Source organism: Trichogramma pretiosum, unplaced genomic scaffold (genome assembly GCF_000599845.2).
Source record: "Trichogramma pretiosum strain Unisexual culture from Peru unplaced genomic scaffold, Tpre_2.0 scaffold43, whole genome shotgun sequence".
Classification (NCBI taxonomy): domain Eukaryota; kingdom Metazoa; phylum Arthropoda; class Insecta; order Hymenoptera; family Trichogrammatidae; genus Trichogramma; species Trichogramma pretiosum.
This window is the reverse complement of record NW_019640864.1, coordinates 102229-130155: the sequence shown is the minus strand read 5'-3', so window position 1 is coordinate 130155 and position 27927 is coordinate 102229. Positions and strand designations below refer to the sequence as shown.

General features: G+C 41.8%; 5 protein-coding genes across 7 annotated transcripts; 2 read left to right on the top strand and 3 right to left on the bottom strand.

Annotated features, from left to right (window-relative positions):
• Positions 1-208: 208 nt before the first annotated feature.
• LOC106649680 lies at positions 209-19080 on the top strand. 3 transcript variants are annotated; one of them, XM_023457514.1, is made up of 11 exons: positions 209-389; positions 2697-3394; positions 3517-3659; positions 5052-5275; positions 13251-13422; positions 13894-14104; positions 14208-14699; positions 14766-15246; positions 15785-16380; positions 16758-16838; positions 17056-19080. In XM_023457514.1, the coding sequence occupies exons 2-11, from the start codon at positions 3107-3109 to the stop codon at positions 17242-17244; spliced, it is 2877 nt and encodes a 958-aa protein (XP_023313282.1). In that variant the 5' UTR covers positions 209-389; positions 2697-3106; the 3' UTR covers positions 17245-19080. The 3 variants fall into 3 exon arrangements, with proteins under 3 accessions (XP_023313282.1, XP_014222717.1, XP_014222718.1); XM_014367231.2 differs by lacking the exons at positions 209-389; positions 2697-3394; positions 3517-3659; positions 5052-5275 and adding an exon at positions 12133-12229 and having other exon boundaries at positions 17056-17244; XM_014367232.2 differs by lacking the exons at positions 209-389; positions 2697-3394; positions 3517-3659; positions 5052-5275 and adding an exon at positions 12531-12983 and having other exon boundaries at positions 17056-17244.
• LOC106649682 (transcription initiation protein SPT3 homolog) lies at positions 10321-23686 on the bottom strand. The gene is made up of 6 exons (XM_014367236.2): positions 23540-23686; positions 23195-23413; positions 22803-23123; positions 22543-22730; positions 22327-22477; positions 10321-10503 (listed from the first exon to the last, which is right to left on the bottom strand). Exons 1-5 carry the CDS (start codon positions 23577-23579, stop codon positions 22340-22342), a joined length of 906 nt encoding a protein of 301 aa, XP_014222722.1. The 5' UTR covers positions 23580-23686; the 3' UTR covers positions 10321-10503; positions 22327-22339.
• On the top strand, positions 19423-22285 carry LOC106649681 (WD repeat-containing protein 91). The gene is made up of 8 exons (XM_014367235.2): positions 19423-19669; positions 19763-20027; positions 20092-20207; positions 20462-20649; positions 20717-21020; positions 21095-21216; positions 21275-21929; positions 22002-22285. Exons 1-8 carry the CDS (start codon positions 19550-19552, stop codon positions 22149-22151), a joined length of 1920 nt encoding a protein of 639 aa, XP_014222721.1. The 5' UTR covers positions 19423-19549; the 3' UTR covers positions 22152-22285.
• Positions 23687-23929: 243 nt separating the features above from the next.
• On the bottom strand, positions 23930-25643 carry LOC106649540 (glutamate receptor ionotropic, kainate 5-like). Its single transcript, XM_014366981.2, has 4 exons — positions 24993-25643; positions 24761-24923; positions 24236-24695; positions 23930-24167 (listed from the first exon to the last, which is right to left on the bottom strand). The coding sequence occupies exons 1-4, from the start codon at positions 25641-25643 to the stop codon at positions 23930-23932; spliced, it is 1512 nt and encodes a 503-aa protein (XP_014222467.2).
• A 46-nt stretch (positions 25644-25689) lies between these two features.
• Positions 25690-26790, bottom strand: LOC106649541 (the record flags this gene model as incomplete). The annotated part of the gene is made up of 3 exons (XM_023457516.1): positions 25690-25870; positions 26358-26552; positions 26630-26790. Coding segments are annotated over 3 exons (537 nt in total), but the record flags the coding sequence as incomplete, so codon positions are not given.
• Between the last annotated feature and the right edge of the window lie 1137 nt (positions 26791-27927).

Below are 27927 nucleotides of genomic sequence, written 5' to 3'. Positions count from 1 at the left end.
CGAAAGAGGGAGCGACTACTACTACTGAGTTCTGGAGTACTGGAGCGCTCTATGCTGCTGCTGCTAGCTACATGTGCTATATATGAAAGAGAGGCGGCTCTCTCTCTCTCTGCGCGGGGGTGGAAACGTGGTTGAAATAAACGCGTTTGGGCACACTGTGTGCTGCTCGCTGATCGCCAGTCGACGCTACGAAGCCTTAACGCGAGCAACTGCTCTCTCTCTCTCTCTCTCTCTTTTTTCTGCGCGAGCTCTCGGTGTACCGCGGCTTTCGGTTTTTATATTATATATATATTTGATATATATCATCGTCACATGTGTAACGGTGCTTTTTTTTCTCTGTGACTCGACGAGAGTTCGTTATTGGTGTTGGTGTTGGTGCGCGGTGCTTGGTGAGTGCAATTCAGCCTATTCAATGTGTTCAAGTTTTTGTTTCCGTTGGTAATGACGACGACGACGACGACGAGGATCGCGTTGATTATTTCGTTTCAAGATCTTGTATTTCTTTAATTTAAACGGGTAAAATATTTGGCACAAGTGGCGCGCGAAATCCCAGACACATTTGTCACTTTCAACTGCTGACATCTGCAGCAGTAGCAGCAGTGGCAGCGGCAACAACAATAGAAAAGAGTAGAGATTTAATTGAAAAAGTTAACGTGTTTTCTTGCCTCTCGCGAAATGCTACTACTACTACGAACACTACGAATATACTACAGCGTTTTACCTTTTCCGCCCGCCAGCAGCAGTTTCATGCATCATTAAAAGAGCGCATACATAGTACATGCACACCTATACACGTATAACTCTCGGAGCGTCTGTTCAACTTTGAACCTAAAAGTTCATGTGCACAGCTCTCTCTCTCTCTCACCTTTTCTCTCGCCGTCGAGCTTTTGCTCTTTGCTCCCCAGGACAGGATATGAAAAGACTTTTGTCCGATTTCCGCGTTCGTTCAACAATCGCCTTCTCGAGCTGATGTTAATTTTGTAAATCGTTACTAAAACTGTGAGCGCTCGAGGACGACGAGGTCGACGACGAGGACACATCACGTCTCGTTAAACGTCGCTCGTAGCATGGCGCGTCGCGCGAGCGCGTACAGAATAATCAAATCACGCGCTCCGATCTGATCCTCTCTCTCTCTCTCTCTCTCTAGAAGCTAAAGGCGCTATATTAAATGTGCCATGCTGCGGGGGATCGATGAGCGCGCGCGAATATATAACCCACTAAAACACAGAGCAGTAGCAGCAGGCCTAGAGCTCCTCTATCTCTATATACGCGTGGCGGCGGCGGCAGAGAATTTCGCTCGATATTCGGGCTAGCTTTTCACCTTAGCTATATATACGCTGCACGTTGGGAACCACCACGAGGAAACTCGCTGCGAATACGTACGGCTAATATAATATATAGCCAATGGCATTCAACTTTTACAATTACGAGCTTCACGTACAGTCCCGGTTATTATGCATGAGTGCGGGATATACATAGAAGCTTGCCATAATTCGTAATCTCTGTACTCGGTGTCCGAAAGGCTTTTTTTCCATCGTGTTCTGGCTGCATTTTTTTCCCTTCTTTATACTCGAGCCACGGATTATGTACCGTAGGAATATATCCGCAATTTTTTTCATATCAACTTATAGCGGATTATATGCGAGGTAAAAAGTTGGAAATGATGATCTCGAGAGTTTCAAGATCTGCACGCTACTCACAAAGTAATCGAAATCATAAATATACAAGTTGGAAATATTTAATTGATATCTTTCTCATCGATACTTGGTAAAACGCAATTTCGCTTTTTCATTATAATTTCGCTCGTTAAACAAGAAATCAGACTCCTCATTTGGAACGCGCGCGACCGCGAGATCTATTTACAAAGTCAAACAAGGGTGGCATCCAAGCGGAAATTCAACAAAGCTCGCCAGCTCCTTCTCTGCCATTGAGCTTTTTTTTGAAGAATGTCACCAATTTTGTGTCCCCGCGCAGCAGCAGCTGCAGCAAGAGAGCTTCGATCTCTTTTGTACTAATATAGATTTCTACTTTTTTTTTTCACTGCAGCCTAACATGCACCGGCTCGTACACTATCGCGTTACGATCATCGAGGTATTAAATGTAAAGAGGATCCCGGTGGCCATCCATCTCAATTACTCACAAATAACCACCGAAAAACACGCTGTATAAGCGAAAAATGATATTGTGTGTGTGTGTGTATGTAAATCATTTTGCCGGATAACATCGCAGCGCCACATGCATATTACACGAGCAATTTTATACTGCGCCAGTTTTAATTTTTTTTTTCCCACCCCGACTACGTTCGCGTCGTCACGCAACACTCACAGCAAATCCGTGTCATCATTGATGAAATTTCGATTCCCCCAGTTAAGTTTTGCACATGCATTCGATATTCTGCGTGCAGACCCAGTTAACTGTTGGTGTACTTTTTTTTTCGTTACCACGTCGCGTCCTAATTAACGGCAGTTTACATAGAGACGTTGTTATGTTTCGTTTTTTTTCTACGTCGGAACGTAATGTAAAGAGCATTTCATGAATAAAACACAATTACGTATACGCCAGGGTCGTTCCCATTGTATATAAACACATCTCGCGACTCGCTGCGCTGAGTGAATATTTTCTTTTCATCGTCGTCGTCGTCGTTGCCATATAAAAGTGCTATAGTATAGCTCTTTATATTATGCGAACCGTCGCAGGATTGGCAATATAAATAATGAGCGAGCTTAATCAAGAATCTTCGGACGTCGAGAACCTGGCTAATAACGAGGATGAGGAGCATCAGCGTCAGCAGGAGCCTCTGCTGCCAGCAACGACGACAGCAGCAGCAGCAGCAGCTATATCAGCTACTGCTAATAATACAGATCAGCCGAGCGGGGCGATCACGTCCGGCTCGCCGTGCTCCACGGCCTCGACGAGGTACAACAACAGCGGCGGTGGCAACAAACGCCTCATGCTGCTGAGCGTATGACACAAGCGTCGTCACTCGTCCTCCAAGTCGTGGAAGTCCCGGCGCAGCCTCGACAGATCCTCCGTGGAGTCGGCCTCGGCGCTGAAAGCTCGACTGAAGGCTCAGCAGCAGCGCAACGCCACGCTGCCGGGCCAGTTCATGACGGCTTACGTGACCAGCGGCGGCGCGGCTTACGGTACACAGGGTAGCTGCTCGTCGGCGGCCTCCAATTACAATAATCAGCTCGATCAGTATCAGCATCATCATCATCATCAACAGCAGGCGTGCCAACAAGGCCAGCAGCAGCAGCCACAGCGCCCGACGACCATCGTGTTTCCGAGCTTGCGGCCGAGCGGCTCGGTCTTCGCTCATCTCAAGGAATTCAAACACTGGAATAAGAGCGGATTGAGGGTGGGGGAGAAATGCGCCTTCTGGATCTACGAAAAGGTTCGTATTTAATGAACGTGTGCGGCTCTTGCGAATTGACGATAAAAAAATATTGAAAGAAATAAAGATACGGGCGAGGAAAAATCAAACAATCAGCAGACAAAAATATAATACGATCTTAGGTCAGCTCGTGGAGCAAGAGATGGTTCACGCACACGTTTCTATGCTTCGTCCTGTTTGTCTACAGTCTACTCGGCGCTTGGCTCTTCGTCAGCATCGAGGGCAAATACGAGAGCAATATACAAGATGAAATCAAGAGAGAGAGGTAAACCGCAAGCTTTGATCAAATTCTGATATATACGTAGTAAAGTTACAGAAAGTAAAATAAAAAGATGAGGAAATTTTTATAATAAATCATCGCAGCGCGTCTAAAAAGCTGTATTTTTTCTGTAACCGCGAATAAAATTATAGACTTCATTAGTCAAGTTGCAAAGTTTCGGGGAAGGGTGAGCAACTTTTTAATTGTTCCTCCTTCGGGTATGCACGCGCGGCGCGTTCGTTCGTTGCTGCTCGCTCAGGACATTTTCGTTTGCGGCACGCATAGGTAATTATGTTTCTGCTCGATTATTGCACGAAGTACATTTTTCACCCGAATGAGATATACGTAACGCGAGTTATAGTAATGCGCGCGCGTATGCTTTCGATCGTACTCACTTGCCGTAACGATGTTTTTTTCCGTTTATTAAGCCGGAAGAGTCTAATTCGAATTTATGCTTATTACACGAGAGCCCAACGAATGAAAATAATATATAAATCACGAGGAGAAATGCGTCCACGTGGACCATAGGCGACGACGACGACGACGACGACGACGCGCAAGCTCATAATTATTTGCTCCTCGTTCGTGAGCGGCATATCGAGGCTAGCTGCTACGCTATACAACGTATCGGGTCAATTTAAATTGATTTCATAACTAATTCCGTGGAGAAATCTAGCGTACTTCTTTTTATTTCCATTGCATTTCTTCGACTTCGCATGAAAGGTAAATATTAAATTCGTTACTTCGTTCGAGGCAAAAAATGAATGAACTTTGAAAAAAGAGAGTCGATTTCGTACATCCGAGTTGATTTGGCTTCGTTTTACTTGAAGTCATTCGCATAATCGTTTTTATCGTCGCGCAAGTTGAAAAAAGAAGGAAATTCTCACTTCTTATTTTCTCATTACATTAAGCAGCAGCAAAGTAAAAATTCGATAAAAGCGCAATTAGAATCGCGTTAATTAGACTCCACTCAAATTATAGGCAATCGTGACTCGACGCGATGCCATAAGGGGCGTCATTGAGTGTAGAAGCTCTCAAATGCACTTCGCGCTTCGCTCGCCAACGGGGATATATACAATAAATATTTATCGCTGGTCACGTAGCAAAGAGGGAAAAAGAACGAGAGAGCCGCCCTGGCGCGTTTCAAGAAGCGAGAAAGAAAGAGAAGAAGGGAAAAAATCAATGAGCCCTCGCGTGGCTGGAATAAAAATTTTGCTCTCTCCTCGGCGGCGCAAAATCCAAAAGCAGCGCTGCACTCGAAACTCGTATAGTGGAAGAATGAGTGCAGCTGTAGCTGTTGCCGCTGCGGGCAACGAGCAGAAAGTTAATAATTTTGTTTCGATGCTGAATTATATACGAGTGAGTGTACGTGTTGGTGGGTGTGCTGTGTATCCGCAGGGACGAAATGATCCGTAAGATCCGAGACTTGTGGGACGAGCGGGGGCTCAGCTCCGAGGACGAGGAGGACGAGTGGAACAGCCGAGTGCGCGGCCAGATACTCCTGTACGAGGAGCGCCTCTACGGTATGTTGAAAAAGCTCAACTTCCAGACGCATCCCGAGGACATGAACTGGGTCTTCTGGAACGGCGTCATTTACTGCTGTACCATTTATACGACCATCGGTGAGTTTGATCCTAAACCAACGCTGCATTTATAAAACTAATATAGAAATATAAAAGTTAACTTTTCTACGTATTATTGTATAAACGCTTTACGATCTTTATCTAATTAACCACATCATGCGGCGCAATTACGTCCAAGTGTCAAAGTTTCCTATTGCATTGTTTTCTTTTTTCTTTCGTACTCCACAACTCGAAGCACACGAGAGAGAGAAAAAACTTTATTATTACATATATCGCGAGGAAATGAGATTTTTGCGTGATCCTTCGTCGTTCTCGGAACGCGATATATAATAATACATGAGTGTATATCGTAAGTAGGCCGCGTGCCTCCTACCAGTCCATATGCTCTCTGTGACTCCCTTTATGCTTTTTTTCTCTCTCCTTCCTCTACATGTGTGTGTGCAGTCGAATCGATGCGCTGCAAGTTTATATACACTGAACTGAAAAACGACGCTTATTTACGTCCAGATATACGCTAGTATAGGAAAAGTCCGTGAAAATCACTTTCACGATACCGTGATTTACGTTGAGTCGCAACACCTTAATCGCCACTCCTGGGAAATGTATGAGTGTCCCAGGCCGGATTGACGTGTGTATATATACTATGGGATCCATCTCTCCAACTGTAGACGCGGCTTCTCCAGGGAGACGCGCAGTCAATCTTGTCCCTCGACGTCCCAAAATTGAGAAGTGCAAAAAAAAATATCCTCGAAAATTTTAATTGAACAATATAATGCGGAAATGAAAATTCGCCGACGTAACAATCGCTTTCGAGCGGTGTTAGAGAGAAAGAGAGACAGAGAGAGAGAGAGAGACAGAGAGTCACTGCCGCGTGTGAAAATCTTCGCATTCCAATCTATATTTACTCGCACACATGCGCACGCCGAGAGCGGCAGGCACCGAGAGAGGTTCATTGTAATTCGTCGCATTTCCTCGTTTTCTGGATTCGTGTCTCGATTATGTAAGCTGGTACAAGAAAAAGCAACAAAAAAAAAAAAAGAACGAACGAATATATGTAACGTACAACGTTTATTCCAGTTTTATTTTCTGTTGCTTGACAAGTGGATTGTTCCGTGGTTCGAGCAACCCAGATGTCTAAATATCGGCATCCGTTATATTTCAATCGATTGCGCACACCCCCCGAAAGAACATATTACATTCGACATTTTCGGTCTAGCGTGAAAAAAAAGCTCTCACGCGTGCGACCAGCGTATCCACCTCTACGTATAGTTATACATAGGTAATACACCGACGATCATCTCTCGCTCTTTATCTCTCAAACGTCTTAATTCGACTGCGACCGAAATTTGCATACACACCGCAGGATACTTCTTTGGGCTTTGCATAACGGTTAGGAGTATGAGTAAGAATCGCGCGCGAGGCGCCTAGTATAAGCGGCCGCGCGTGTATATGCGGAAAAAAAAGAGAGAGGAGAGAGAGAGAATATATGTTCGGTTAAGTGCCACGCTCTGGAAATAAAATCGAGAATGTAGTTCACGTAGAACGGCGTCGAGCCGAGTCTCGGTCGCTGTTCACGCGCGCGCGAAGACGAGATTATTATTATGATTATGATTATTATTTTCACCGAGGAAGGAGTGCGCATTGAAGCCGGAGCTTGCAAAGATCAGCTGGGCGATCTTTTATGTATAAAAGCGTCCGAAAATTGGGCCAAACGAAAGTGTTTTATAATTATCGTTAAAAAAATTGTTTGCGTCTTCTCGGCTCTCAAAAGCCCCTCTCGTGCAAGCTCGCGGAGAATCTCTCCGGGAGCATTATGTAGGCGTACGATGCGCTTGAGTAAAGCTTCAACTTCTAACAAGACGCGTTCGCTACATCCTTCTTTAACAAGAGCCGAGGCTCGTCTCGACTACTTACTCTCTTGCAAGTTCAGGGCGTTCGAGCAATCTATGACAGCCCTCCCGTACAGCAACCGCTCACACGTGTACATAATTGCGTGTTTTAGTTCGTTTAATCGTTGTGTGCAAGCTCGTGCCGGTGTTTGAGTGTATTTAGACTCGGCTGACTGTAGCAGTGGCATCAGTTTTGCACGTATCAGCAATCCTCTCGCTCTCTCTCTCTCTCAATCTTTCTCTCTGATATGCACTCGCTCGACTAATGGCGCATCCATGCGCTACATTATGCACGGAGCTTAATGACTTTTCGATTCTAAAAATTTGCCTCGGTGCATGTGCACTTGTCGGGTAAATTTCCCGATTAAAAATTAAATTGAAAAATAGTTTGTCAATTTTGGATAATTTCATATTAAAAATCGATTTTAATTTTTAATTTGAAATTTGTCAAGTTGAAAATTAAAATCTATTTTTAATTTTTAATTTTGACTGTTTTGATTTGTTTCATATGGCGACATTTTTAATTTGGCAAGAAATTTTTTCAAATCCAGAAATTTTCTATGAACTGCACTTGAACAGCCGTCATAAGAAAGTAGAATAAAAACCATAAAAGCACAAAATTTACACATGGTTCGAGTAAGTTCTATCATTGGTGACGTCGTAGAATCGAATGATGGACTTCAATCAAGTTCGTTAATTTACCGAAAAATTGGGAAATTACGATTAAAATTTAAAATTCAAACCTTAATGGGAAATTTTGCAAATTGAAAATCGATTTTAATTTTCATAATTAAAAATGGAATTTACATGAAAATTGATTTTTGTTTTCATTACTTCCGGGTATTACTCGAACTGTAACTAATAGAATACGCAATTTATTTCTTCATTTATACTGTCTTTCGACGCATACGCTGTACACGAGCTTAAACCAATCGATTATTAGACACGACGATGGCACCCAAACCCGGTTTAAACTCTCTCTATCTCTCGCTCTCCGCAAGAACTAAAATACTTTGGCCGATCGATTTCCTCATGACTTGCAAATTTAATGGATGTATCAACAAGAAAGCGTACATTACAAGAGAGCGAGCCAGGCCGCGCGCCTGCACGTGGGTTATGAACTTTTGCGCGCATACCTATCGCACCAGCGCGAAGACATCTTCTTCCTTTATATTATAGCTTGTCGCAGCGAACTTGGTAACATTTTAGGGTTAACTATATGCTGCAACTTTTCGCGTAGAGTCATGAACTTACGCGACGAGTGTAAAGCTTGTTTACGCAATGCGCAATTCTTCGAGGCTAATAAATTCTATTATCTTATTCGAATGTAAACGCAGCGCTGCAGCCGGAGCTTTCTCTCTCTGCTGTGTATACAAGCAAGCAAACTGAATTCCCTTTTTATAGCTTAATTGAGATCCCCGCGAAACTTTGCTGCAATAACGTTTAATTTTGCAAAGTAGCACACGTACGCACTTTATCCAACGAGGCAATAGAGAGAAAAGAGTTTAAAATTGTCGAAATATATTTATTTATGGGTTGCGCAGAGGCAATAGTATCAGTATAGCAGCCAAGAGCGCGCGCACACACACACTTTTTCTAGCGAATCTTTGAGAACATAATTCATCACTTTCGCCGCATCCAGGCAAGTTTATATTTTTTCGAATGAATCGAGGGTAAATATTTGCTCGTAGAGATCGACGCTCTCCTATAATAACGTAATGGTATTTCTTGCATCAGTATTCATTTATTTGGGAAAAGCTTCGACAAACGTAATAACACTGATAAACTAGCACCGTGTTGACGACCGGGCTTTATAACGCGCGTAAACGTCGTCTTCTTGCTCGATGTGGATTCAAGCGAGTGCACCCACGGATAGGTCGGTAGTCGGAGATTTCAAACGGATTTGATTCCTTTGCTGCCGCTGCTTCAATTTGCCGCATGTTCACTTCATGTTCACCGTGGCAATGCCGTGTTAACGCTTACCTTCTTTCATCGACTCAGCACGAAGCTTATCTGTAACAGACGTCGTGCGCTTTAATATCCGATCGGAAAATTTTTGTTATGTACATGCACAAAGCGCCATTGTATTTTTTTTCCATCTCTTACCGTCACGCCAGGAAGCTGAGTCGAGTTTATCCAACGTTTCAAGCCCTCGCTGTATTCGTGAAAATCTTCTCTCTCGCCGTAATTCCCTAATAGAGCCCCAATATCGCGATAATAACGTTTTGATAAATTATGCTGGTATACATAGGTGCTAAAATGTTATGTACGCACACGTACAAATTATACTTACCCGCGGGCTCGCTGGCGGCTTCCGACAATAAATTAGCGTACGACGACGAAGCAGCAGCGGCTGCGGTGATAATCGACAAAACGAAGACAAACTTCATTTTCTAAATAAAAATACGCGTGTTAACGGCAGCTCGAACATGTTGTAAATGAACGGGTAACTCGAACTGCCTCCGCATACGGCGTTCCAATGCAGTGTGCACATACGCGGCGTGTCTAAACGAAAATTGATAAGAAGCCTGGTGTATTAATACATACGAGCGCGTGTTTCATTGAGAATTTTCGCGATAATGTCGGACTTTCTTTGCAACGTTATATATTATATGCGTTCGGTGAATGCAATCGCTACCGATGCTACGGTACGCATGATTGATTTTATATTGCTGTCGAATGGGCGCGATCCAATGCTTTTATTTGAATCGTACCGCATCAATTGAAACATTATTGCAGATTTCCTCATGAATTATGGTTTTTGTGTATGACAGTACAAAAGTATGTTAATAACAAAACAAGTTTTTTATGTATAAAAGATTTAATAAAAAAAAATTATTCAGTTTATGTACAATTAACATATGCCCAGTAAATATGAATGCGGTGGTAGTGAATATGTAAATAAGCTTTCCACGAATAAAAAATGTATAAAACTTTTTCGTATAAAAATATTTTTTAAAGTAAAATTTTTCTAGGCAAATAGAAAAAAACTCTTTTCACGCTCCACTCGTGCTTTAGCAGAAAAAAGTTTTGCATGTATTAAAAAACTCTTTGACTATACTAAAATGTGATGCTATCTTAGGAGTTACATCAAGTCGATTTGATTCAATTAATCATACGCACGACTTAATTATTTGTACTTATTTTCGTTGGGTTTCAATCCTAGGCCTTATCTAGGTCTATCATGCAGGAAATTAACATAATTATCGTTACGTCGATGCAGACTAAATTTGATGCGTGACTCGATTTGTTTGCACCATCAAACGTGCTTAGAAACAATAATGTAATATTAAAGCGATGATCCAAACGCAGATTGCGCGTGTGTTTGATGCACTGGCGGCGACGATGTATATGCGCTGGCTCAGGTACTTTGTAGATCTGAAACAGAAATACGGAGAGCTTGTCAGTATTATATAGGTATAGATAAAAATAGGAAAAAAAGTGTATTATTCGATCATGAAAATAACCAAATAACGTACGTCCCTAAAAATATTCTGTACACGCCACCGCACGCGGTGCAATTTTCTATCTCCCCCCGTGATCCATGTTTTCTCTTTCCCACTTCCTCCGATATTCGTCGCCGCGAGTGCGAGATATGTCAAAAATATACCAAAAAGCATTTCGCGCGTATGTACTCAATGTATATGAGCAATTCTCTAAATGAAACGCATTTTTGGAGGTAGAATCGTGGCAAATTTTTTTTTCAACCTACGCAGATACGAACCCCCAGGAAATGTTTTTGGGGGTCCTAGGAACATGTAACCACGTAGGAACCATTGAAATTTTAATAGTGCTTACTTTTATAGCTACTTCTGTGATTTAGAGGACGAAAAATCATGTTTTATCGTAAATACGGGTAATTACTCAATTTCCAAGTCGCTGAAAAAGTATCAAAACTCATCTAAAAAAAATAACTAGCTACTGTGTTCGATAGGAAATTTTCTCAGCTTTCCAATGGTGCTATCAGATTTTCCGATAAGTTGCTCATTCACCGAGAAAATCGCCATCAAACATGCCAAGCTAAATATCTCGAAAAACTCGGTACGGAAAAAGTGATTTTTGAGGTTTATTTTCGATTTTTCTTCGTGAAAATGAAATTTATCGGAAAATCTGACTACACCATAAGAAAGCTGAGGAAATTTTCTATCGAAAGCATATCTTCATTTATTTTTTGAGTCGAATCACAATGTTATACATGGGAATTTCTTTTACATTGTTCGCTGTTTTCTGTTTCCGAGCTGATTCAGCGCGGTCACGAGGTTTTTGGCTCGCTACAATCAAAACTAGCTCGAAATTCCACTGAAAAAATAAATGAAGATATGATTTCGATAGGGAATATCCTCAGCTTTCTCATGGTGCTGTCAGATTTTCCGAAAAATCTCATTTTCAACAGGAAAAATCAAAAATAGACATCTAAGATCACTTTTACCGTACTGAGTTTTTTGAGATATTTAGCTTGGCCCGTTTGATGGCGATTTTCTCGGTGAATGTGCGACTTGTCGGAAAATCTGATAGCACCATTGGAAAGCTGAGAAAATTTTCTATCGAACACAGAGGCCAGTTATTATTTTTAAATGAGTTTTCATACTTTTTCAGTGACTTAGAAATTGAGTAACTAGCCGCATTTACGAGAAAACATGATTTTTCGTCCTCTAAATCACAAAAGTAGCTATAAAAGTAAGCACTATTGAAATTTCAATGGTTCCTACGTGGTTACATGTTCCTAGGACCCCCAAAAACATTTCCCGGGGGTTCGTATCCGCGTAGGTTGAAAAAAAAATTTGACGCGATTCTACCTCCAAAAATGCGTTTCATTTAGAGAATTGCTCATATACGTATGTATCACATGTACCTACATACACACGTGCGAGCTCGAACGGCTCGAGTTTGTCTCTGCGTGTATGCGTGTCATGTGCGTGTGTGTGTAATAATATAGCTCGGGCCGAGTGTAGGTTTATTTCGAGCTTTTTCGCGTCGAGGCGAGCGCGCGAGTCGACGCACCGAGAGATGGAGGACAGCTACACGGTGCACCGGCGTCGCAAGGCCGCAGCTAGACGACGCCAAAAGACGCCCGAGCCGAGCAGCCGCTCGTCGTCTATAGATCGTAAATACACACATCTATATACTTCGCTTTTCGATCTGTCTATACAGATAAAATAACAATTGTGTGCCTCGTGATTTTTCTTCTACCACTACTGTATATATACTTTTTTTTTGGACGCTCGCGCTGTTTCACTTCTCTGTGTCTATTGTGCTCAGTGTTGTGCCACGCTTCGCGGGAGCTGCGCTGCCGCCGCTGCTGCTGTTACTTCTGCCCTCGGTAGAAGAAGAGTGAAGATTTTATCTTAATTGTGTGTGCATATCGAAGTTTGTTTTTTGAATTAATTTTTCAAGTTTTTGCTTTTTTAATACTTTACCTCCCTCGATACTATTTACAATTAATTGAGCAGTGTGACGTGAATGTGAAGCTTTATAATATATAGTACATACGCTCGGGGAGGGTCATTATAATTTACAAAGACTAACATCGAAGCTGTTTTGTGATATTAATGCGCCAAAAAGGAAGGCGCATCGGGTCGTTAATATATAATTAAGCAATGCTCGGCGCGTGTGCACGCGTACCAGCTCTCACTAACGCTCTCGAGAGATTAAATTTTCGTTCGTTTTAATTACCGGAGTGAATTGAATTTTTGCGCTGGGCTATTTTTTTTTCTCTTCTTCCAGCGCACGTGTAAATAAATTATATCAAGTTTGAAATTATAGAAGAGTGTGACTCTCTTTTGAAGCTTGCGGGGCACGCGCAGCACGTGATACATTGCATCGGATAATGAGTGACAATTATAACCAACCATTACCAAGTAATAAAAAAAGAAAAAAAAATAACAGACGCATCGTTCAACTGCTGTGTATTTTTAATTTACATTGTATACGATAAGTGCGATCTCGAAATAGTTGAGTCGCGAGCGAGTCCGCTCTCGCCCGTCCATCGTATACGTAAAACGAAAATACAAGCAGTTGAATTGTGATACTTGCGCTTCCGACCGTACACGCTCTCACATTTTCCAAAATTTCACCGACTGACGCAATTTTCTTTAATTTCTAACCGGTGGATAAAAAACAAAAAGTTCTCACCGAGGAAGAGGCTGGCGACGTAGACATGGAAAAGGACGAGGAGGAGGAGCAGCGTCGTCTGAAGATGGAGCGCATGGTCGAGGATACGGAGCGCATGGAGGAGCGCGCGGAAGTAGTAGTGCCCCAACCAGCCAAGGTCAGAGCCATGTCACCGGCTGTTAGAAGGTCTCCGTCTCTCTTTTTTGCTTTCGCTTCGATTCGATTTAATGCTTAGAGAATTGTGCGTCAATTATCATATATCGAACGTTTTGGCAATTACCCCGGATCGAATTATGTTTCACGCGTTGTCGAGAGTCGTACAGAGCTCTCTTTATTTCTCTCTGGCTAGATGAAATTCCGTGACAGATTTCATCGCTGGTTGTATTAAATTTATATTTGATTCTTTTATAGTAATAAAAAAAAGTATTGCGCAGATGTATAATATAAAAGAATTATCGCGTGACTGATATCGAGAGCGCATTTCAATCGTTTAATTGCTATGTCAAGGGAAAATTTTTCTCTCCATGTATAATACCCACGCACCAGCAATGTTCGCTATTTGATAATTGCAATTTTGCTCCATTTTTATACGCCTGAATTCCACGGCTGATGCCAATTAAAAAAATAATTCCTTTGTCACGTGTCGCATCAAAATAGATCGGAGCAAAAATCCGAGTTCGAAGTTAAGGAAAAATTACCGAGGAGATCTGCGTCACCCTTAAGGGCGCCCGAGCCCGGAAATAGCAACAACGGCAGCAACAAAAGGCCAAACGACCGTGAGAACGTCGAGCTAAGGCGAAGGATGGGCTCCCCGGACACGGCTAGAATTAGCAGCGCCAGGCACCTGTCGCCGACTTCTGCGTCATCGGTAACAATCGACGAATCTCTTACGCACACGCGGAACATTATAACGATCCAATTACTATCGAAACATCATCGATAATCTATTTTCTATCATTAAAAATACATAGGATCCGTACGACGACGATCTGTCGGACTCTCGCAGTGGTGGCGTCAGAAGACGCGCCAGCAGCCGTCATCGCTACTCCGACGAGGACGAGACGGACGAGCAGCCGCGAGCCGTGCAGCATCGGCGATCGCCCATGAAGAAGCAGATAATACCCATCAGCGACAATCGACTGATGGAGGACGTGGCCAGGGCCAAGAGGGCCTACTCGCATCGCGAGCGCAGCTACGAGTACGAGTACGAGGACGACGACGAGGATTACGCGCCGAGGCGCGGCAGACAGCGCGAGGCCGGAGCGAGTAGTAGCGCTCTGAGACGCAGGAAGCCCAGCGTTCTGCACACCGATCAGGAGAAGGAGGACATCGGAAAGAGCCTGACGACCCCAAAGTCCAGCTGGTGGTCGTGGATTCCGTTTTTTGGGAGTAGGAAGCAAAAAGTTCAAGACCTCATAGAGGAGGACAAGAAGAAGATAAAGGAGGAAAAATTGCCAGCACCGGTACGTTGGCATCGATCCCAAACCAAACGAGCTCGTTGATAAGGGTCTCTTTTTCTCCATCCACAGCCAGTAGAAAAATCCAAGCAAATCGAGCAAGTGATATCCAACGAGCCGGAAAAAGTCACCATTCGCGACTTCTTCCGCTCGCTCATCTTCGTGACGGCCGAGTTTCGCGCCTTCTGCCAGCAGAATCCTCGCGAGGTCGCGATCCTCGTGGAGCTGCGCAATCTCTGCATCGTCGAGACGATCATCACGCTGATACTCTGCGGCCTGGGCGGCTTCGCTTTCCGCTTCACCGAGGGCGCCTTCGAGTCGTTCTACAAGTGCGGCGTGAAACGCGTCAAGCGCGACTTTCTCGACAGCCTCTGGAACTTCAGCCACAACATGAAGGAGGACGACTGGAAGAGCCTGGCCAGGAGCAAGCTCAAGGCGTTCGAGGAGCAGCTGCACGCGGCCAACGAGGCCGGCGTCTCGTCCTACAGCGGCATGAAGAACTGGTCGTTTCTCAATTCCGTGGTATACAGTCTCACGGTCGTCACGACGATTGGTGAGATACAAAAAAAAAGGACGCTGCAGAGCGCTGCAGACTAATTTATACATGAAAATTTTCCTTTCAGATTATTAAAGAGAAATTTTTTTCACGATCTTTTTTTTTTTACGATCGTGATCCTCGAGTGTGGCTTCAATTTTGTCAAACGCGCATGTATATACTTTCACAATATACATACTCGAACGATAATTAGAGCCAACACGAGGCGCCAGAAAGTTTGAACCTTGAAACGTTTGCCAAATAGCTCCTAAAAGCCGTATTCTAAACTTCCCTTTTTTTTCTCTCTCTCTACCCTCACTCGCACTTGCGCATCAACTTTCGACGGACTTTTCCCTTTTTCGTAAATATACAAAGTTTCGTGTGCGAGCTCGGTGCGACCATTATCCGCAAAAACTCCCCATGCATAGTGCATAAGGAAAATGTGTTTATGCAATGAAAAAATAGATGTATTTATGCGAACGATCCGATCGATTATTCCAAGCGACGATGATTAATTATTTATGTGGCGTACTAAGTACCCGCTTTTGTCCCCCAGGCTACGGACACATCTCGCCGAGTACATCGACCGGTCGTGCGTTGACCATCGTCTACGCCATCTTCGGCATCCCGATGTTCCTCATCGTCCTGGCGGATTTCGGCAAGCTGTTCACGCGCGGCATCAAGTTCCTCTGGGCGTTCGTGCGCAGGCTCTACTATACGGGCAGCTGTCGCAAGGTGCGTCGCACCGTCCACATGCAGGAGATGATGAAGGGCGTGCAGCTCGTCTACGACTGGTCCACGTCCTTCAGACGGCCCTCGCAGATGACGGACGAGGAGATCGTCGAGATGGAGCGTCACAGGCAACAACAGCAGCAGCAGCAGCAACAGCAGCACCCGCATCACACGTCGCTGAGCGTCGACGGGAACACACCGCAGCAGACGCCGGAGTCGCCCTCGACTCCGGATATGTCGGCCTTCGAGATCGACGACGAGTTCAATCTGCCCATATCCGTGGCCATTACCATACTCGTGCTCTACATCATCATCGGCGCGGTCATATTTAACATATTCGAGGATTGGACCTTTTTCGAGAGCTTCTACTTTGTGTTCATATCGATGAGTACCATTGGATTCGGTGATTTTGTGCCCCAGGTAAGCGAAAACTCTTCTTCTAATAAAATTTAGCTGTTTATAGAGAATTTTAGACAATTCTTATAGTATATTAGAAAAATTATTTAGAAAAAACATTTTTAAAGGACAAAATTTTATATTATTTGTGTGGATAGACGATAAATATTTTCTCTGTTTTCTTTGCTTCTTAAAACGATGACTTAAAGAGGGTAAGATGTCGAACATTAGAATTTATATCCTTGTTAAATCTATCAAAGTCCTCTTTCCCATCCAACCACCAATCAATAATGCACACATTACTCAACAACTTGACAATTCCTGCATGAACTAGAAAAATTTATCATTTAAATTTAGATCGTTCTTAATTAATCGGCGTTTTTAAATTTAATTTTTTGTAGGATCCTCTTTACATGATGCTGTCAATTGTATATTTAATCTTCGGTCTAGCCTTGACGTCTATGTGTATCAATGTTGTCCAGGTATGAATACTTCAGAAGCATGCTATCGTCTTCTTAATTAGATTTATTTTTTATTGCGTTCTATGAAGCATTACGTAATTGTTGATACGAAGCTTTAATTGGATAGTGCATAATAGAAGATTCGCTTTGATTTCTTAATGAATTCAAATCAAAGCTTCGTTGGCAACTTTTTCGAGAAAATACGAGAAACTATAATAAAAAATGACTCGATCAACAGGTAAAATTGGCCGACCAGTTCAAGCAGGCGAGTCAGAAAATTGGACTGGCGATCGGCGTTCACGTCGCGGAGGAGGAGGGCGCGCTCAAGCCCGTGCCACCCGAGCGAGTAGAAATTGCCGAGGTTCACGGAGCCGCCCCGAAGGAGAGAGTCGCGCCCAAAGCTAAACCGGAGGAGGCCGATCTGTAGCCGTCGACCCCTAAGCCTGCAGATTTGCTGCGAAAATTAGATTACCGTGTCATGAGGGTCGTACGAATGTAAATGAGAGAATTGGGTAAAACTTATATAGATATATGCAGACATATATATCACGTGAAATGATTTTTCTACGCTAAATTTTTTCTAAAAAAGCTTATTTTTTATTCAAATGAACGTTTGTATATCTGCGCTGCATCGAAAAAATGAGCCATTTGTGAAGATAAGATATATAATTATTATATTCCCCAATTTTCCACGACTCTGCTACATGCCAAAAGAACAAACGAAGCTATTGAACAGATAACGAATATATATTAAACCTACACACTCCATATCGAAAGCCGTACGCACATTGCTAAAGCTTAATTTAATTGAATGATTGAATTTTTCAATACGACAAAAGGCCATCGAAAAATTTTTCACATTCATTTTACGAGCACTTTTGATGTTCGCATATACATCATTGTAAATAATTGTTAGTATCATAGAGCTCATCGATTTTTGTTTTTAAAGCTGTTTTTGACGAGGCGTCAATTCGTTCGTGTAATATAATTCCCAGACGATTGAAAAGTCGTACTATGAAATACGTATTATTAAATGTTGGTAAAAAACGAGAAAAAGAGCAGTATGTAACGTGGGTGTAAAAAATGTATAAAATAATTACTACTTACGATTTAACAATCGACGAATGAATTTATTTTTGGAATAAATAAAATTAACGAAAAAAAAGAGATATATATCTGTATCCACATTGATGGTAAACGAAAGATTATATATATCAATTGTTTCTCTACATTTGATACACAAAGGCTATACATGCGAATGCGAGAGAATTGATACAAAAGTGAAACCAATAATAATAATAACGTTATGCGTGTCATAGATATATTGTTTATTGACTCTTTGCGATAATATTGGCGATAGTTTGAAAGTATTTCTCGGCTATTATAAGCTTAAATATGCATCGATTATGTTGCCATGCAAAAAACCGTCTGTTTTTGGATAAATGTATACAATGTCTACATGTTTCCTTTCCGTATATAATCGCCACGCGATCGCACAGATATAATATATTTATTTATTTATTGTATAATAATTCATAAGAAAGTTGTTAAAAAAAGATGAATGAATAATACTCGTGCCTTTACTTTGAATTATGAAAAAAAAAATTAAAAAAGAAAAAAAAACGAAAAAATATATAAATAAATAAAACGAACGATAAATTCGATGTTTTTTCGTCGTGGTGTGTCGTTTCATTGTCATATCTGTCGTCGCACACAAAATTGCCACGCGTTTTATGTGATAATACGTATACGTGTCTGTGCATGAAATATTGTACGATCATAGGCGAATAGGTGTTATTTTATTTCCTTACAATGCATATAAAAATATTATATAGTGTTGAAAAAATCTTTTTCCGTTGATTTGAAAAAGAAAAATTTAACGAAAAGTTCAGCACAGTTAGCCAAAGAAAATAAATAAACAGTATGGCAATCTGCTTGCAGTATACGATCAGTTATATTACTTGAGAAACAATTAAGATATTGGCACATAGCTACGGTACAATAATTATTGAGAAGTAAAAAAACTACCACAAGGGTATGAGATTATAGCGGTTCATGGTTAAAATATTCGAATCTTATGTAAGAGTGAGAAAAAGAGTGAGAGAGAGAGAAAGCTTGAGCGTAATTGCTAATTCAGAATTGTTATGTGTCAGTGGAGTGCGTGAACGAAAGCGTATAGCACTGAAAAAGATAAATGTGTAAGCGTGATTGTATTGTTAAACGTCTATGATTTAATGATGAATAAATAATTATATATGAAAAACCATAATTTTCCAATTCCTTTCCGCACCTTTACAGTTGAATTAGAAAGTTATAATAGAAGAGAGACGTAGACGTAAGCAAAAAAATGGAACTCAAGTAAAGTTGTTAAAAAAAAAAAAAAATGTAGAAAAAGTCTTAAAAAACATGACTAAAGCTTTCCTTCGACATCTAGGTATTTTATCCGCTATGAAGAGGCTTTACGATCCTCGCACGATTCAAAGAGCGCGCGAAAGTCTCCCGGCAGTGTTGTCAGATCACAAAAAGCAGTGTTGCCGCTCTTCGTAAACACTGTGCGCACAGTGTGTGCAGTCAAAACAGGAAAATGGCAGTCGAATAACAACAACAATACTGCAGCGGCACGCGCGCAGCTCTATCTCTCTCGCTCCTGTCAAAATAATACATGATAACGTTTTCGTGAAAGAGGCGACGAACGGAGTTGACACAGTGTCGGACGGGGCTTGCTCGACGTCATGTCGCACGTGCAATACGTCGACGAGCTCGTCAAGGAGTACCTGCTCTTCCGCGGCTTCAGTCAGACTTTGCGCGCCTTCGACGCCGATCTCAAAGCAGAAAAGGAGAAAGGCTTCAGGGTGAGTATGGTGCAAATTGACATGACTTATGCAACGTGACATGCGATGAATTGTTTTTTTTTCGTCCTTTCTCATTCGTGCTTTTGTTCGTAGGTTGATAAAATAGTTGACCAATTTTTGCAATACATACACACGTACGATTTGCCATCGTTACGGGAATTATGGGCACACTTGGATACGAGATTGTTCACTCGTTTGGAAAATCATTTTGTTCCCTGCATAAAAAAGCTGGAAAATGCTGTGCTCAAGATGTATCTTGTCAATGCGGTGACAACAAACAAGCCTGACAAAGTTCAGGAATTTTTTGTTAAAATGACATCAGAATTACAGGGACATTCTGAATGGAGGGAATGGTTTGGTAAGTACTTGACTTATCATATCACTCAAGCGGCAGAATTTTCATTTCATTAAAATTTTTTCAGCGCTGCCATTTCTAAAAAATCCAGAAGATAATCCTATATTTTCTGTCTACTTCAGTAGACAATGGCAAGATACAATGATAGTCTCTTTACACAATTTTTTAGCTACTATTTTTCAGGTAAATTTTTATTTGGTACATGAAACTACTTAAATCAAAGCAATACTGAAACATTTCAAACACATTTTCTAAAGTTTTTAAATGATTCTGCAATAATCTTTACTCAAATGTTGTTAAAGCCCCTTCAGAAACTTTTCAAAGTATTTTCAAATTAATGTAAATGAGTTTGACCCTTGATTTGATCAATCTTTTCAAAATTTAAATGTATATCAAAAAAGTTTATGCAATTATCAATTGTTTACCATTTATTACAGTGTATGCCAATGCCTACATTACTTATGATAGATGAGGACACCAACAAAATACGACGATTAATACATGAAAATATGAGATTAAAAGAGCAAATTGGTGAAATGATAAAAGTAGATTCAATTTTAGATGTTAATGCTGGACCAACACCACAACAATCTCCATTGATGGATGATTTTTACATTATAGCACAGTAAGTTCTATTAAAGATAATTTATTTTGAATCCTGAAATTTCAATAAATTTGAGTATTATTTTCAGAGAATCCCCCATAGTAGATAATCCAAAAACATTAAGAAATCTTATTCGTAACATTGGTGGTGGCTCAAGTCCAATTCTAAGTAGAAAGTCTTCAAGTAGTATTAAAAAACATACAGATTCAGATGCTACCATAACTAAAAGAGCTAACAGTAAAGGTAGAATTACTTCTTTGAGTAAATCTGAAGCTATATCTAAAAGAAGCACAAGCTGTGATTCAAGACTGACTAGAAAAAGAGATTCATCTGTTGATACTAGTAGAGAACCTCAAGATAAGTTAGATAAAAGTTATATTCTTTTGAGTCAGGTAATGCATATAAATTTTTGATTAATTTTCTATTACTGGAAAAATTGTGTAATAAAAAAATCATCACTATACAGGAGGAGTACATTGAACACAAAACTTCCATTATTCAATGTAAAAGTAATGCAAGCGGGTCTTATGTAGCAACTGGAGATGCTGATGGTGTAATTAAAATTTGGACCCCAATTCCATCACCAAAGTAAGTCAATTATTATTTTCTTATCATTCAAAAACATTCATTCATTTTTCACTTCCAGAACTGTAGCAACCTTTACTTCTTCAACTGTTAATTCTAATAAAGCTGTAACAGCTCTAGATTGGATCTTTAAAAATGAGCGTTACTTCATCCATGGAGACAATAATGGTGCAATCCAGCTTCATGATACACGTGATTGTAAAACTATTTGGGAAATTCAACATGATGGCTCACGAATTGTTTCACTAGTGTGTAATCCTACAGATTCAAGTTTTGTTTGTTCAGTTTCTCAAGCTGGAGAGGGGAAGTTGCTTTTGTACAATATAAAAACAAAGCAGGTTGAACGAACATTACCATTAGAAAAAAATCTTACAGCACTATGTTCAAGTTTTAATCATAATGGACAGTTACTAGTAACTGGCCTTTCCAATGGAAATGTTTTAATTCATGATTTAAGACGAAATGAGATTATAGATAATCATAATTGTCACTTTAGTCCAGTAATTGACATAGAATTAACAAATGATTTTACAAACATATGTGCTCTAAGTGAAGATGGAAAGTTATGCCAAAGAAGCTTAAGTCAAACTGGAAAAATTGTTTGGGAATCGAAATTTAAAATAGAAAAAAATTCTGTCCATGGTAAACTATTTACTTTTGATCAAAAAGGTGCACACATGCTACTTTGCTCACAGACTGGTGGAAACATTTATAAAGTAATTTTTTTAATATTTAAAAAAATATTTTTCTTTACTGTGATTAATAAAATATCATTTTTTTTTTCCTAGATGCCACCAAATCCACAAGCCAAAATGTTGGAGCTTGGAGGACACAAAGGTACTTTGTGCTGTGATTGGTCTATAGCAAATCAATCTGGCACTTGCATAACAGGTGGAGCAGAAGGTAAAGCTAGAGTATCTACCCTTCTTGCTCCATGATACAGAAGTAAAGTAAATTATTGTATAAATTCATAGTGTAAAATATAGAGCAAAGCACTATTGTGAAGTGCTGGGCTAGTATAAATTTTATAATTATACGCATAAAAATAAATATTTATTTACAAAATTTAAAATACCTTATTTGATTAAATAAAAAATAACGAGTAATACATACACTTGAAGTATCATTAACATGTGAGTAACTTGAGCTCAGGTTTTGTATAGGTCCACCTCTGAAATGGTCCAGTCATTTCTAATTGAGGAGACCAGTAACGACGCAGGGCTTCTTGAACTTCTGCTGGGGTTAATGGTTTTATGCTAATTGCCTAAAATTAGATCAATTTTTAGTAAAATCAATCAGTTCATTATTTTGTAAAATATAAAATATTACCTTATGATACTGATATGGCTTATACGTATAAGGATTTGGATAACTTGTTCTCAGTCTGTCGATTGGATCACCATTGATTTTGTTTTGATCTCGTCTGACTAAAAATGCGAGATCAACAATTTGTCCAATGGTTTCGTAAGCTAAGTAACTTAGTGCAGTGTAAGCAGATTTGTGTAACGGCATGTCCCCTTTAAATGAAGCAATTGTTAAACCGTCTTTTTTTATTTCACTTTTGATGAATCTAAATGTAAAAAACTTACCACTAGCTGCAATCCACTCGTTGAATTTATTAAATTTATTGCTTTTCTTAAGGGAAAAAGTCGCACACCTGGCTCTACTAAATTCTAGATATTTCCATCTATCCATGTCTTGTGTCATTCTATCGATCCTCTCAATTCGCTTTTGCTTGGTATAATCTACTACATTTTCAGCATTCAATAATTGACCAGTATTATCAATACTTTTTAAAAATTTCATATACGGTGCTTTATGATTGAGATCCAATTGTAACGGATTGGGAGAGGTGAGTGGAGATTCACCGTCAAGCGTACTGCTCATTTTGGCTTTGAATTCCTTTATTTCTGTAACGAAAGCAATGGTTAAATGATGAAAAATTCGTAAAATAATGGAGAAAAAAATAAAACCAACGCACTCAAGTAATTGAGCATTCTGTGCAGTTTGACCTTGTCCTTCCTGAGCAGAAACAAAAAGTCCTCCATGCCGACCATCGAGCTTTCGCGGGTCGCGGCCACCTCGCAGGCTTTGCGTAACATCGAGCGCATCTGCTGGTTGACGACCTCGTCGACGAGTTTGGCAGTCTCTACGAGTGGCTCGGCGTGATCGCCGAACCCGTGCATCATCTGACGGATCTCTGTAAACGACAAAGCGTACTTGTAGTTTTCATGAATTTGAATAAGGTGCGTTTTTTTTCGAGACAACATAACCAAAGGTTGCACTCTACGTCAGGCATTTAAAAAAGTATAGACAAAATATTTACCGGCATATTCGCCCACTAGCTTCGAGTTCGAGCTGGTCATTTTTTTCACAGAACACGTTTGTTTATCTGTCTAGGCAACTATGTAAAAGGTTGTTGCACTTTGATAGTACCGAGAACTTGACTCTCCCCGACTCGCCCGTGTCATGGATGTAAACACACTGCGCGTAAGAAACTGACAAGGTTAACGTATATGGATGTATACCTATACATAAAACACATGCGCAGAGGGCGGCAACCGGCACATTGAAACTTTACGCGCCGAGTGCACGTGCCATATGAGAATTCGTTTTTTTGTTTGTATATGAGAACGAGTATTTTTGTATGAAAAAAATCAATAGACCGTTTTACGACCGCAGCGTTTTATTGCAGCACAATTACAATGAACTTTTTCTAGGATAGTACGAGCTTGTGTCGTCGCAGCCGGCAACATTTCCGAGCGCGACGATGGCAAATGAGCTCTAGGGCGAGCAGCGTCAGCGACAGGAGGGTGCCCGTGAGGAACATGGTCAAAACCGGCACGATGCTGGTGAACCTGACCGGCTTGTATACCGATCTGTGCGCCTCCCGCTTCGGCAGATATCGGCTCTTCAGCACCTTCAGTATGCCGTAGGATCGATAGTTCTCGAGGCTACACGAAGTGAAATCAAAGCATCAATGACTCGTGTTTTAGCCAAAAAGTCTATTATTTGTTCTTACTAATAATCGAATATCCGTCGATAGGGATTGCCCTTGGTCATGGTGAAGGCGGCGCTGTCGAGTCGGCCGGTGTCGATGGCCGTGATCTGGCAGGGTATCAGCGGGCCGATCTTGTCGACGAAGATCTCGTTGGTGTAGAGCACTACCTTCTCGGTGCAGACCTGGCTCACGGCGTCGATCATGCTGTAGGGCAGCTCCTCGACGCGCTTCAGTCGCTCGCGTATCCGCTCGGTGAAACGATCGGGCGAGCGCACGATGAAGTCGTGATAGAGATTGCCGCGCAGCAGCGTCAGATTGTAGGACTGATTTTCCAGGAACTCTTGCTCGTTGGAGAACGGCAGGACGGGCACGTTGACGGCGAGGTAGCTCGTGAGGGTGGCCGAGTAAGTGATGTTGATCACCAGGAACAGAATGAAGAGCGAGACGAAGGCCAGTTTTAGCGATCTTTCCGAGGGAAATACTGCGAGCAAGAAATTCATACATATTTGTGCAGTGATAGTCGTCGCAGTGAGAATCACTACTCACCAGGAAGTCCCTGTTGACATTGAATGCCCCAGATGATGAAGAGATTCTCAACGATGAGGCTGAAAATTCCCTCCTTGCGAAACATCGTCATCATGAAGGAGATGAGCACCGAGCACACGATCATAAGGGTGCACGAAGCGTACCAAATTTTGTTCTCCAATACCTCAAGAGCGAATACACGATACAGCTAGAACTTATATTGCAAATACTTCACAATAAACATGCCACTCACTTGAGCATAGGACGACCAGGTGATGGCCGAAACGGTCGGCTGCTCGAAGTACAGATTCATCCTGGTGAGCACCAGCGGCGAGGAGTAGTCCACGACCTCGAGGCGATCGGTGCTGCGTCCGAACTCGGCCACGCCCAAATCGATCCTGCGCTGGGCCAGCAGACCTATGACGCCGGACCAGCCGCCCGTCACCGGGTCGTAATTGCCGTACATCGTCTCGCTGGCCACCAGCTCCACCCGAAAGTTCATCGTGGCCGAGAGCTCGCGCAGAGTCTGCCCGAACAGGCCCAGCAGCGTCGGCGCACTTTGCTGCTGCTGCTGCTGTTGTCGCGCCGCGGCGCCGTCGTACGTCGCCAGACTCGTGAGCGAGTCGTAGGCCGTGTCCTTGACCGTGGCGATGCGAATGCGGGCGCCGTCGAGGCTGCGCCGTCGCTGCCACAGGCTGCGCTGCTCCACCTGGACGAGGCCGCTGACGAGGGACCAGTTGGCGACTCGGTGCACGTCGACGAAACCGTTGGCTCGGCAGTACCACTCGTTGATCGTCGCCTCGTTCTCGCACCAGACCAGCATCTCCGTGTCGAAGGTCAGATTGAGGGTGTTGTTCTCACCGGGCGAGCGGCAGTAGTCCAGCAGTTCCGCCGAGTTCTCCATGATGACGAGCCAACGCCGTCGGCCCATCGGATAGCTGTTGCTGAAGTTACGGAAAATCTGCAGATCCTCGATCGAGGAGAGGACGATCATTTGCAGAGGGGCTGGCGAGGGGCATTGGTAGTGTATGGAAAAATCCGAGAGTTTCCTCAGCGGTATACTCTGAGCGGCTATGCCGTTGGCCGAAAAAATGTGGTACAGCTCGACGATGTTCTTGACCGAGTCCAATCCTGTGCTGGTCGACATTTTCATTGAATAACCAAAGTTTTCTCGCAAATTTTATACTTACTCGTTACGGTGTCTCGTTGAATAAATAAGTTCAATACTGCGGCCAAGTGGTAAAATTCTTTTACGGCTATCGTTAGCTGAGCGTGTTCCTCCGCGGATACGTATTGCGATGTTGGATTGATTTGTAGGAAAAAACAGTACAATATTGCAAAACCGAGTTGAATCGAACAAGAGCGCATCGTTTCATATTCGAGAGGCTCGTGGACTGAGGAAAAACGAAACTGTTGGAAATAACGAAGATTCAGCCGTGAGCTATGTTTTTGGGGGAGAAAATAACGTGTCATTCGTATTTATTTTTCCGCGACAGGGTAGATATCAAATCAGAACAAATTCAGTGGGATCGCATGCTTGACATAATATTTTATTCATCGTCATTCAAACTTGGCATTTTTTTGTATTAAATAATTTCACAAAAAACAATTTGTTTACAATTTCTTGAAACAGCACAAATGTTCACATATCAGCAGTATCCAAGCGGCGACCATTCCACCCAATAAAATGCAGAAGATCGGCAAAACGCTCCAAGTCGTCACCGGCTTGTAGCTGATCTCGTGCGTCTCCTTCTGCCTCAAATTCCTCTTCATGATCGCATTGAGGACTCCGTAGTTGCGCATTTTTTGCAATCTGTTTCGAGTACGTTTAGCAATTTTGGTGGCGTTCGAGAAAAAAAGCTCTCCGTATATATTGCACGTATTACTCACTGAAAATCGAAGAGGCCGACGTACGGGCTGTTCCTGGGAAAAGCCAGGCTCAAACTGCTCAATCGATCACGCTCGAAAGCTATTAGCTCGCACGGGACGTAAAGCCGGTTGCTCCACAATACCAATTCGTCCATGTACAGGACGAGCTTGCGGTTGCCGCAAATCTTTTTTCATTTGTTTTTTTCATCGCCAACAGTGAAATATAGATTCTCGTTAGGTACGAATTTGATATTTGATTGAGTTGAGTGAGAGAGGAAAGTAACGTACTTGATCGATTGTGCCAGATATAGACGTCGGTAGCTCGGAATCCGGCAGCATGTAATCGTTAATGTGTTCGGCCGGGAAGCGCTTTGAATACTGAAATAAGTAAAATAATAATCCTTAGTCTGCAAATAAAAAATCATTCAAGTTAATTTGCAATTGCCGACGAACTTTGAAATCGTCGGTAAAGCTGGTGTTCTGCAACGTCGTGATCTTGTGGGTCTTGGCCTCGACGAACTCGGCGAGCGAGTGAAAGGGCAGGTCGGGCTTGAAAATCGTGAGATAACTGACGAGCAGCGCCGAGTAGGCCGTGTAGAGGACGAACGACAGCAGATAGAGCGAGTAGTGGGCTATGCGCTCGGAGGTGTCCGTGGGCACGACGATGGGCGTGCCCGACGAGAAGATGCCGAGCACGTTGAAGTACATGTTGTAGATCTTGTCGCCGAAGCGCAGATTCTTCCGGAACATGGTGAGGGTGATGATCATCGGCGATATGAGGATGTACATGAGCAGGATGAAGGACGTCTTCGAGCCGAACACCTGAGATTCAAATTTTCCAATAAATTTATCGTAACGTAATAAGGTACACCCTAAAAAAAATATTTACATTAAAATTGATATAAAACAGAAGGAAATTTTTCCTTTTCGAAAACTAAATCGATTTTGTTGTACAGGCATTAAAATGAATGTGACTTATATAATTATTTTGACTTTCTACTTGCAGATTTCCAAATACAGATACTCGCCACCTATCGGTAGAGACTGGCATTCAACGTGAATGAGTTTTCAGAAATTTTTTTAGCAATTCACATTAAAACTAAAATTAGAATTAAAACATTAAATTTTGATCGAATGCAACATTTTCAGTTTATAATTAATTTTTTTTATACTTTTGTTTCAAAAATGATTCGTATTATGAATTTCTAGTCAATTTATACAAAAAAATAAATCCTATGTTAATGTAAAATTATCTGGAATAAAATTCCATATCGGTTAATTTAATTTTATTGTCTAAATTTGCAATAAATCTGCTCTAA

Excerpts from the sequence above, each read along its gene's own strand:
- LOC106649680 (XM_023457514.1), top strand. The coding sequence starts at position 3,107 with ATGACGGCTTACGTGACCAGCGGCGGCGCGGCTTACGGTACACAGGGT. Across the intron at positions 3,660-5,051 it reads GATGAAATCAAGAGAGAGAG|GGACGAAATGATCCGTAAGA; the intron begins GTAAACCGCAAG and ends GTGTATCCGCAG. Across the intron at positions 14,700-14,765 it reads AGGAAAAATTGCCAGCACCG|CCAGTAGAAAAATCCAAGCA; the intron begins GTACGTTGGCAT and ends CTCCATCCACAG.
- LOC106649682 (XM_014367236.2), bottom strand. The coding sequence starts at position 23,579 with ATGACCAGCTCGAACTCGAAGCTAGTGGGCGAATATGCCG. Across the intron at positions 22,731-22,802 it reads CGAGTGGATTGCAGCTAGTG|GGGACATGCCGTTACACAAA; the intron begins GTAAGTTTTTTA and ends CTTCATTTAAAG. Across the intron at positions 22,478-22,542 it reads AGCCATATCAGTATCATAAG|GCAATTAGCATAAAACCATT; the intron begins GTAATATTTTAT and ends ATCTAATTTTAG.
- LOC106649681 (XM_014367235.2), top strand. The coding sequence starts at position 19,550 with ATGTCGCACGTGCAATACGTCGACGAGCTCGTCAAGGAGTACCTGCTC. Across the intron at positions 20,028-20,091 it reads TGAATGGAGGGAATGGTTTG|CGCTGCCATTTCTAAAAAAT; the intron begins GTAAGTACTTGA and ends AAATTTTTTCAG. Across the intron at positions 20,208-20,461 it reads TTTTAGCTACTATTTTTCAG|TGTATGCCAATGCCTACATT; the intron begins GTAAATTTTTAT and ends CATTTATTACAG.
- LOC106649540 (XM_014366981.2), bottom strand. The coding sequence starts at position 25,643 with ATGGAGAACTCGGCGGAACTGCTGGACTACTGCCGCTCGCCCGGTGAG. Across the intron at positions 24,924-24,992 it reads CCTGGTCGTCCTATGCTCAA|GTATTGGAGAACAAAATTTG; the intron begins GTGAGTGGCATG and ends TTCGCTCTTGAG. Across the intron at positions 24,696-24,760 it reads ATGTCAACAGGGACTTCCTG|TATTTCCCTCGGAAAGATCG; the intron begins GTGAGTAGTGAT and ends TCTTGCTCGCAG.